Here is a 12133-nt window from a genome sequence, read left to right on the forward strand (position 1 = left end):
AGAAACATTGGTGCAATTAACTTTATGCTTTGTACAGAATGTTCAAGGTGTCGTGATAATGTGTCTATGAAGTGGTAATGTAAGCAATGCAGTTTCAGAGAATATTATCCTGCATCGACACACAAGCAAATGTATGTCAAATATCACTGTGAAAGAAAGAAGACAACTTAAGAAACATAAGCATGTAAAATGGTGGTGTTTCTACAATGGCCTATCCTAACCACGTGACAACCCCATCAAATATACATTGAGTGGATAAGTCTGAATTTTGAAGTCTAACTAACTGTACCTGTTCCTATCCCTCTCCCATCCCTATTGAGCAGTCCTCACTCGCTGAATGACATATGCCCATACACACTTCTGCTCTGTACTAGGAGTGTGCAGAAACTAAGGGCCTCGTATACAAAGTGTTTTGAATGTTGCAAATGCTCAGACTCTGTAAACCTGAGGTTTGTGACTGTAAAAACACTTTTTAATATGTGTTAAACCCATTAAATGATTTGGAAAAGATTGTCCAGATTGTTAAATGGGTTTAGGAAACAACACAGTATTGCTATTTGGAAGGGGTATGTCAGAGGCATCATTTCCAAATACCTAATCCTTATGGTATGTATTAATGTTTTGTGACTGAAATCCAGTTGCTAACCATTAAACGTTTATCACCAACTCAAAGGAAGGGGTAACCTGGATGGAGTCTGCAAGACAACCCTTCCACTTTGTAAATGTTGACAAATAAGTGTTTTAGAAGTAGGCAATAGTCCCATGGGCTATTGCCTCTTCCTAAAAAAGGTTTGTGTAGCTTTTCATTTTTTTAAAAAATGCAGCCCATTTTCATGTAAGGAAAATGCCTTGCATTTTTTAAAATAAATATTGCTTTATTTAAAAATAATAACAGAATTGCGGTCTGCTGAGCCCAACAGGTTACCATCCCTGTGACAGTGGCCAAATGAATTGGGTCGCACTTTGTGATCTACCTCATAAATATTGATGAGGCGGGTCGAATTGTAACCCACTATGATTCTATACTTTGTGAATCAACCTACTATTATATATGTTGGTTCACAAAATCAAATATGATTCTGTACATGCTGGTGCGCCATTTGTGAACACTTCTTTTGCTAAACAAATTCTTTGTACAAGAGGCCCCAAATTCCAATCAGGAAGTTCTGTGAAACTTAGAATTGATTTAGTTTGTGATGTGTGAAGGTTTTGTACCTATATTATTGCTACAGCTCGAAATTCCCGGAAAAACAGATTTGCACGAGCATATTCTGACAAAACTCATGTATCCATGAACAAACATGATTTTTGGATGCATTTCCTCCACCTCTAAAAATTGGATTTGTTTAATAAAAAAGCCAGTAGTTTATACTAATAAAGTCCTACATCTGTGGACATCCCCACACTATACCGGTCTTTTACTCAAGTTCCCCCCTAATACACCCATGTTGAACTTTAACCAATGCTTGTAAAGCTTTCTGAGTGCCCTAATGGGTATAAAGTCTGAGCTATATAAACTGGAAGTTACTGCAGCATTTTATGGTCTTTTACTAAATTCACATTCTTGAGACATTGCCCTTTAAGTTTTTGTTTAATAAATTTGACACAGTCATTATATTTGTGAGAAAATATCTTATACGATTTGTATTGTGTTTTCAAGAGCGGACAATGCGGAGGATCCAGTGTACGAGAGCTTGGAAGAGTTTCATGTGTTTGTTTTGGCTCACATACTAAGAAGACCTATTGTGGTTGTGGCAGATACCATGTTAAGAGATTCAGGTGGAGAAGGTAAGTCCTTAACAAATGAAAGCTTCACTTCATTGAACAGTTCAATGAACCTTTAACAATATAAGTTAACATTTCCTTATGAATATCAATTAATACATTTTCAAGGAAAAATATGTTATAATTATGTATACTAATCGGCCTGGTGTGCAGGACAGCGGGGACTATCACACTCAGCAAGGGTTTAGTTGTTGCTAAAAGAATAGAAGTACATATGCTTGTATTTCATGAATATTATTCTTTAGTTGCCTTTATTTACATACAATAAGAGGCAAAAACTATGAACCTGATTACAATGTCGGGGGTAAAGCCTCCGACCAGGGGTCATCTGCTTTCATCCCGATGGCCATTCAAGGATGATGGCGGTCGGTACAAAACCAGCGGAGGGATTATGACGTGGTACTCACGGGCTCAGGGAGCCTGTCAGAGCATTGGAAACAGCATAATCCCCTAATGACAGCGGAGCCAGGCTCGGCTCCGCAGTCGGGATTATGATGGCACTTTCCGACAGCCATTTCATGTTGGTCTTTCCAACTGGAAAAGGCGGTCAGAAAGTGTCTTTGGGGTCCCCTAGCAGGGCCTTCTCCCCCCTGGCGCTCTGCAATGCGGCCTCGGAGCCACCTATGGTGCTCCCCTTATCATCCCTACACTGTGTGGAAGGCATTCATGGTGCCTGCGACTTGTTAATAGTTGGGTCTTGCATATGGCAAGTCTCAAGCACATATGTGTATGTGTGTGTGTATGTATATATATACGTATATATATATATATATATATATATATATATATATATATATATATATATATATATATATATATGTGTGTGTGTGTGTGTGTGTATATATATATATGCATAAAGATATGTGCATATATATGTATATATTTATGTGTGTGTGTATATATATATGTATATATATATGTATATATGTATATATATATATATATATATATATATATATATATATATATATATATATATATATGTATGTGTGTATATATGTGTGTGTGTGTATATAAATATATATACACTATTGTATATATATATATATATATATACATATACATATATATATACATATACAAAGACCGTGAGTTTGAAACACACCAGTCAATAAAACTTTATCCTCTATAATATAATCTTGAGTGCGACTCAACCTTATTGTTGCAAAACTTTAAGGAATCTGCAAAATATATATATATATATATATATATATTCCCTATTTTACCATCTTTGTATTTAATACCTAAAATACACAAGGCCGTGGTTCCCATACCCGGCAGACCAATTATATCTGCTATAGGAAGCATGGGTGAGAAAGTGGGGGAATTTATTGATTATTTCCTCCAAGACTTTGTAAAAGAGTTACCCAGCATTGTGCGAGACACCAGTCATTTTTTGAGTAAAATTGATGGAATACCATGGGACTCTGATATGTGGCTAATCACCTTAGTTGTTGAAGCGCTTTATACAAGCATAGACCATCAACAAGGGTTGGCTGCTGTTAAACATTTTCTGTCTAAGCGCTCCATCATACACTATGAACACAATAAGGTTATTATCGGTCTCATGGAGTGGTGTCTACACAACAATTTCTTCACCTTTGGTAAGGAGATATTCAGACAACTTCGGGGCGTGGCGATGGGGGCCTGTTTCTCCCCCAGCTATGCGTGCTTGCACATTGGCTGGTGGGAGGAGCAGGTCCTCATGGTACGCCACAAAGTGTGGATGGACAATCATGTCGTATGCTTTTTACGATACATTGACGATATCTTTATTGCCTGGCGAGGCAGTAAAGCTGAAGCGTTAGCATTCATTGATGATATCAGCAATAATCATCTCAATTTAAACTTTACTGCTCATGTGGACAAACATAAAATTCAATTTTTGGATGTTGAAGTTTATATTGATGACAACAAAATTAATACCACTCTGCATAGGAAATCCACGGCAGGCAATGCCACCTTGCACGCTACCAGTATGCATCTTAAACATACAATAGCAGGTATTCCCTATGGCGAGATGCTGAGGCTAAAAAGAATCTGCAGCTCAGCATCTGATTTTGAATCTTGTCTTAGGGACCTTACTATACGCTTAAAAGCTAGGGGCTATCCAGAAGCGGTCATAAAATCTGCCTACACTAAGTCTCTCTCTCGGCCGAGGGAGAGCCTGTTCACAGACAACATTGATGAGACATTGATCACTCCTAGATCTGAGCTCCCCATTACTTGCCCACGTATGATCACCACTTTCAGCAAGGAAGAAAGGAAAATTAGAACCATTCTCAATAAAAATTGGCCCATTGTGCTGAGTGATCACGTGTTGAATACCAGATTACCCTTAGCCCCCTCTGTTACCTTTAGGAGAGCTAAAACGATGGGGAACTCGCTTGACACACCCGCCCCTGAGCTGAAAGCCAAAGCACCCTGGTTAAGACCTACCAGGGGCTTTTTCAAATGTTCGAGTTGCAGGGCTTGCAATTTTGGTATTTCCACTGTACATTATAATACTCCCTTCAGCACTTTACCTAAAACCATCCAGGGTAATTTATCCTGTAAAACGGATTATGCAGTCTATGTTTTAACTTGCACCTGTGGGCTTAGGTATGTGGGCAGTACCAAGCTCCAGGTGCATGTCCGTATTTTACAACATTTACGGGCAATACTGCATAATGATTCAGCTTATCCGGTCGCAAGGCATTTTAATTTATTTCACAACAAAGACTTATCTTGCCTAAATTATTTTGTGATCGAATCTGTTCCAGTGCTGAGAAAAGGTGGGAATAGAGAATTGGCACTTAGAAAGTTGGTAGCACGGTTCATTCTAGAGCTCGACAGTCGTTGGCCCAACGGGCTCAACAATATTGAAGAGTTACATCACTTCCTAGAGTAACATACTAGAGCCCCTCTAACACATAGCCACCTGCCCACCTTTATAAAGATATGTATTATTATTACAGCAGCAGTTCGCAAGTTAGGTTCCCTATTTGCGATCTGTACAACTATAATGCTCTGGTTTTAAGACTCTATGCTGATTGTATATTTTCATGGTACTTTGCGTCTTGTTGTCATTTATCAATTTTGATCAGATGTTCTGTATATATTGTGTGTTTTTGTTACGGTGCTGAAACCATAGATGAATTTTCATATGGGATATAATGCTTTTTAGATATAGACCCATTTTTAATGTTTTCATAAGGAATTCTTTTGATACTAGTTTTTATCATATGGGATTTTTACATCGTTACTATTTATGGTATAATTTGCTTACTAGCTCAAGGACCTGGGTTTTAGGATGCGTTTATATTCTGTATAGTATGTTCAACCATATGATAATGCGCTACTTCCTGCATATGAGTAGAGAAACTCCTCATATTCACTCTTTGCACTTTATTCAATTATTTGCACTTTTTTGATCTATTGCTGCTATTTCAATTTTGCTATTTGCACATGATGATTTAATTTCTTCCATTGAGATGTGATGTTTTCCTGATCAATCGATCACTCTAACCATTCAGGCATTATGCCATTTTGCACTACTAGGATTCATTGACCTATTTTTACTTCTGGATTTTAACCTAGTTGTATTGTAGTGTGTTATGAGTATTTTTAGCCATTACCTGCATCATTGTTGGATTTTATCCAAAAACTGTATTTTTCATGTGCATTAAGCTTATTTTTCTATGTGTCAGCAATAGTCTTTCCTCACTTGTTATTATTCACACAACACTGGAGGTTACCACCAGTGGGTGGTAACGGAGGATTAGTAATGTATTAAAAAAGCTAGTGAATGTTCAGTAAGTCGCAGCGTGATCAAGGGTACTTGTACTCGAAACGCGTCGCTGATGGTTCTGTGAGAGACTAATAAACCACATTTGCTGATTTCTGTGGTCCGTTCCTTTCCTTTGGTGGCGTGGAGGCGTGGGTCCCGAGCGCAGAGCAAGCGAAGAAGGAAACTTTGGTATTTGCATATATATATATATATATATATATATATATATATATGCAATGCAAAACGGCGTCCCAAGCGCGCACTCAGGCACAGCAATAACCACACCAACAAATCGGGTCTGCCAACAAGTAGGGTTTATTCACGCCATAAGCCCTACGTGACGCGTTTCGCACTCCGTGAGTGCTTGTTCACGAAGTGCGAAATGCGTCACGTAGGGCTTATGGCGTGAATAAACCCTACTTGTTGGCAGACCCGATTTGTTGGTGTGGTTATTGCTGTGCCTGAGTGCGCGCTTGGGACGCCGTTTTGCATTGCATATTAACTACCGGACACCTCACCGGCAGCGCGCCACCCCCACGAGACGATGGATGCCCCATTGAGGTAATCTTTGGACATATATATATATATATATATATATATATATATATATATATATATATCCAAACAGCAGTTTTCCGATTCCGGAGCCCCCGACCCTTCAGGGCGGCCTCTAGAAATAGGCTCGGAACAGCCTATCAAAGCACCTCCAGATGCACACAAACAATAGAGGCCCATTACTGGAAATGTTGTTTTATTTCGAAAACCAGCAGCACAGCATGCTTCCTGTTCCTAACGTTTCGGCAGCATTAGCCTTGATCACAGGTGGAAGGCAAGCAGTTTACTTGTTCGTGCATGCTTTTAAAAGTACTTAATCACGTGACTGAAAGTGAAAAAATACAGGTCCCACAGTGCATTGTGAATTCCCTTGAGTAAAAAATATGGAAATCCTCGCTAATATCATCAAAATTCAAAGTTCTTATTTGGCAATAGCACTGTTCAAATGTGGAATCTTTATGGAAGAAAACAGTCAGGTGAGTTTTGATTTTCACTCGCATAATGCTGTCATTCTACAAATGGCTCGGAACAAACCCCATTCACCAGCACGATCACAGAGGGAAATAATCCATCTTGAATCCCTTCCAGCACGCGCTCATTTTTTACCACAGTGGATTCCTTAGTAGGCTGGGCGCGTGAGTGGGTCATGCTCCTCAGTAAATCTCCAAACAGCAGTTTTCCGATTCCGGAGCCCCCGACCCTTCAGGGCGGCCTCTAGAAATAGGCTCGGAACAGCCCATCAAAGCACCTCCAGATGCACACAAACAATAGAGGCCCATTACTGGAAATGTTGTTTTATTTCGAAAACCAGCAGCACAGTCCGTGAGTGCTTGTTCACGAAGTGCGAAACGCGTCACGTAGGGCTTATGGCGTGAATAAACCCTACTTGTTGGCAGACCCGATTTGTTGGTGTGGTTATTGCTGTGCCTGAGTGCGCGCTTGGGACGCCGTTTTGCATTGCATATTAACTACCGGACACCTCACCGGCAGCGCGCCACCCCCACGAGACGATGGATGCCCCATTGAGGTAATCTTTGGACATATATATATATATATATATATATATATATATATATATATATATATATATATATATATATATATATATATATATATATATATATATATATATATATTGTCGCTCCAGGTTGTCCGCCTCTTGAGTAGCACATGAGCAGCAGCTTAATTTATGTCTAGGTGAGGACGGGGATCCGATTGTAGATGCTGCTCCGTAATGGATCTGCCGATGCGTTTCGAAGCTCCATCTGCTTCTCTTCAGGGGCGTTAACGGAAGCGGTGTGCGCACCCGCTGACACACTTCTCCAATTTCCATATGACACACCCGCCGATGGGAGGCTCCGATGAGACTGTGCATTATGGGAAGTGTGGTGCGGAAAGCACACAATCAAGTCCTGTATGGACCCCACAAGTGGGCCCGTCCTCGATCCCATGTACGGCTGCTGTTTCACTTCCGGACCCCCAAGGGTAACAGGGTGGTGCATACTCCGCGGCTGGACTGCCGCGTGTAAATTGTCGCTCCAGGTTGTCCACCTCTTGAGTAGCACACGAGCAGCAGCTTAATTTATGTGTAGGTGAGGACGGGGATCCGCTTGTAGATGCCGCTCCGTAATGGATCTGCCTGATGCGTTTTGAAGCTCCATCTGCTTCTCTTCAGGGGCTTTAATGGAAGCGGTGTGCGCACCCGCTGACACACTTCTCCAATTTCCATATGACACACCCGCCGATGGGAGGCTCCGATGAGACTGTGCATTATGGGAAGTGTGGTGCGGAAAGCACACAATCAAGTCCTGTATGGACCCCACAAGTGGGCCCGTCCGCGATCCCATGTACGGCTGCTGTTTCACTTCCGTGACCCCCAAGGGTAACGGGGTGGTGCATACTCCGCGGCTGGACTGCCGCGTGTAAATTGTCGCTCGAGGTTGTCCACCTCTTGAGTAGCACACGAGCAGCAGCTTAATTTATGTGTAGGTGAGGACGGGGATCCGCTTGTAGATGCCGCTCCGTAATGGATCTGCCCGACGCGTTTCGAAGCTCCATCTGCTTCACTTCAGGGGCTTTAACAGAAGCGGTGTGCGCACCCGCTGACACACTTCTCCAATTTCCATATGACACACCCGCCGTTGGGAGGCTCCGATGAGACTGTGCATTATGGGAACTTCCCATAATGCACAGTCTCATTGGAGCCTCCCGGCGGGTGTGTCATATGCTATATATTCAAAAGCGCAGTAGTGCATGCAATAATCTTGTCCAGTCTCTACTTTATCTATTTATAGGTATACGGTATGGGTCATTCTTGTTTATTTCACTCATGATACCTATGACTACCAATGTTATTTGTCCGCATTTTGCATGTCCCTTCTGTTTTTCTAGAAGTGATTTGTATAACCATTGTTTACCTTCACTATGTAGAGCAGCCATTAGTTAAATTTTACAGAATCTATCTTAAGCAGAACATTATATCATATAAAGTGACTAGTGCATAAAGGAAACAGTTTAAAAATTTTAAATGTGTGCGGTTAATTTCTTACTAAGAGTTCCACCATTAGAAAGATCATTATTAATGCCCTGAATTTCTTTTAATTTCTCATACAGGTAGAAATAACATACTAAAATGTAATTGAGTGTTGTACTATCTTATCTTTTAGATATCAAGAAAGACCAATCATGTAATCAGGGAACTGTGATCATCTGAATACTTTCAGATCATATATAAAATTATTTGTATAACTATGGTGTTTAGACCAGCTATATGTTCTTTAAATCACTCTCAGTCTTAACTAGTCATATACTGTCTGTACACAATTAAGACACAGTAAATAAGGGATCCGATATTCAATATTTCAATATTATTTCCAATTTATTTTTTTACCATGTTAAGACATAATTGTAGCATTATAGATTGACATGAAGTTCTGCATCCAGATTGTGTCCCCATGGTTTTTCTGTACAAAGTAAGAGAATCATCTTTGATTCACATATTTTTAATTACAAATCATGATTACCATTTTGTGGATGTGGGTTAATGTATTCTATCCCATAATACCTGAACCCTGTGAAATCCACATTATGTACCTCCCAAAAATATTTAGCCATGGGGTATACTCAGTCCTGATTTCTGATTGCTCTCAGGTGTTGTAAGATCCTCATTTCTCCTTATTGATTGTACTTTCAACATATATCTGCTAACAAGCACACTCTAAAACATATACAACATTTTTAGAGTTACATGTAATTATTTCAGTAATGGTTCATTTTTTTCCTTCAAATGTTTTAAATTCCTTCATGCTGACCCCATATAAGCATGCTTTACATTTTCCACACTTCCAAAACCCTTTATTTTTGTTGGTCAACCAATTCTCGTGTTTTATTGGCTGATAAAACGTCTTATGACTATATATCCCAGAAATCTTGTTTTCCGATATGTAATATTAGGGTGGCATTCCACTATGGATTTAAAATGCTTTTCATGTTGGAGAGCATTCCCATTCCATTTTCAATCTTGAGCCTATATTCATATGCTCATTGTTGTATTCCATAAAAAACCTGGTATGGGAATTTTCTTCATTATGTATGTATCAGTATTCATGATTGATTTCTTTCTAGTCTCTCTCATACAGTAACTCATCTCTTTTCTTATTTCACACTCAGTTGTATACTTCCTGCAGTATCTTCTTGATGTAGCCTCTATTTATGAATCTCATAATCATCAACACAGATTATTTTACGAAAAACATATCTTGTTCAGCACATTATATGTGCTATCAATAGCTGGCTCTATGAAATGCTCCACTCTAATGCCTTGTGGTGACCACTGTTAGCAAGTAGTAGTGAAGTACTTGCTGTTTCATTCCAAAGTATTTTTGTTTTTAAAACATAATTGTCAGTATACAGTGTAGCATATAAAAAATTGATCTTAACTTTGCCCCCAGACTGAGGTGAGTTGGATATTAAATTCATTACTATTTCATTCATCAAGATACATCTTTAGTGTGGTCTCCTTACCTTCCCATATTACAAATATAACGTCAATAAATTCCATATCACAATTTGTTCCACATATATATCTTATTTCTCTGCCCGGGAGACCTCCTTCTCCCACCATCCCATAAATTAGTTTGCATATGTGGGAGCAAAGGAGGTTCCCATGGCCAGTTTTTGTAGATAATGTTCATTATTAAGCAAGAAAACATTGTTTGTTAAACAGAATTGCAGCATGGTCATTTGGGTGGGTTGTAGGTGGTAAGTAATTAATTGATCTTAAACGCAAAAAGTACATGTTTACAGTAAGGCCAAGTCAATTGACACCGTGACACATATGTTCTTCCATGGAATGTCATTAATTATTCCTAGAAAATCATTAGTATCTCAGATATGCAATGGTAATGTGGTGACACGTTCCCACAAAAAGAGGTTCAAATATCGTTGTCTTTTTTCATTAATGATCCAATGGAATTTACAAAGGGTCAACCAAGCGGATTAAGTCTATTTTTATGGATTTTGTTAAAAAGTAGATCGTAGGAATAATGGGATGGTCTATTCTAAGGTATGTATATTCTTCATAATCTAGGAGACCAGATTTGTACCAATCCTGCCACATAAGATTATATTCTTGTTGAATTTCCTTAATGGGATTAATTTTCAAGATCTTATAATGTTCTTCTTTTTGTATATGTCTTTGAGCTTCCAACATGAAGTGTTCTCGATCCATAACAATGATATCCCTCCTTTGTCGGAGGGATTAATAATTATTGATTTGTTCTTTGTCAGTTTCATCAATTCTTGCCACTCCTTTGGTGATAGTTTGTCTTTATGTTGACATGTGGGTTTTCTCTTATTTTTTTATATCTTCTATTACCATCTCATGAAATATATCTATTTTATTCCCAGCTGGCAATTGTAGGAAAAACTTGCTATGTGGTTTTAGGTCACTTGAAACATATGAATCTGTGGAGAACCCCATTTCTCCAAATCCTCTATTCTCAAACGTGCTTTCCAAACATATTTTTTCTTCCACGTCCATATTTTCTCCTGCCAATTCGCTGCTTTTTTCTTAACTTAGGGGTTTAACCAAGAGTGAAGTCAGATGTTCTTATGGTTCCACCATGGTCCTGGGCTTGTGATTGCATTGTTTTCATTGCATAAAGCTTACATAGTTATAATATCCTTGTAAATTTAAATGCTTCTATTCTTAAATTCACTTCTTTTGTATGTAGTGTTGAACAGAAACTCAAACCATATTTTAGAATACATGTGATTTTGTTAATTTTGCATGGGAAATATTTATTACCAATGGGTACATTTAAGGGTTTAGGGTTGTGTAGCGGTTATAGGGTTGTAAGGGTATTTGTAGAATTTAGGGTGAGCAAGTGTATTGGGTTGTAAGAGTATGTTTAGGGTTTAGGGTAGGTAAGGGTATTGGGTTGTAAGGGTATTTGAAGGATTTAGGGGTAAGTGTTTTGTGCTGTATGGGTATTTTTAGGGGTCAAGGGTGGGTAAGGGTATAGGGTTGTAAGGTTATTTTTAGGGTTTAGGGCTGGATAAGGATATAGGATTGTGAGGGTATTTTTAGGGTTTGAGGTGGCTAAGGGTATTGGGTGTTAATGGTGTTTTTAGGGATTAGGGATGGAAAAAGTTATTGGGTGGAAATGATGTTTTTAGGGTTTATCGATAGGTAAGGCTATTGGGTGGAAAGGGCATTTTTAAGGTTTTAGGGTGGGTAAGGGTATTGGACCGTAATAGTGTTTATATGGTTTAGGGGTGGGTAAGAGTATTGGGTGGAAAGGGCATTTCTGGGGTTTTAATGAAATAATGTGGTCAAACCCAGCAAAAGTCAAAGGACCTGGGTTGAAGGGAGGAGACCTAGTAATTAAATAGTACACGCGTAGCGTGCACTATTTACACTACGCGCGTACTATTTAATTAGAAAGCGGTCCTGCCGTCGGGTTGTCTGTTAGACGGAACCCAACGAGGACGTTACGCCTTTGACTAGCAGAACTACTTTTT

General features: G+C 39.1%; 1 protein-coding gene across 1 annotated transcript in view; it reads left to right on the forward strand.

Annotated features, from left to right (window-relative positions):
- Positions 1-12133, forward strand: part of OTUD7A (OTU deubiquitinase 7A) — a 1253807-nt gene that overhangs the window by 1098508 nt on the left and 143166 nt on the right. Inside the window, exon 11 of the mRNA XM_086959365.1 lies at positions 1661-1788. Coding sequence (XP_086815491.1) covers positions 1661-1788 — 128 coding nt within the window. The remainder of the gene's footprint in view (positions 1-1660; positions 1789-12133) is intronic.

This window comes from Lissotriton vulgaris, chromosome 2_2, assembly GCF_964263255.1.
Source record: "Lissotriton vulgaris chromosome 2_2, aLisVul1.2, whole genome shotgun sequence".
Classification (NCBI taxonomy): Eukaryota; Metazoa; Chordata; class Amphibia; order Caudata; family Salamandridae; genus Lissotriton; species Lissotriton vulgaris.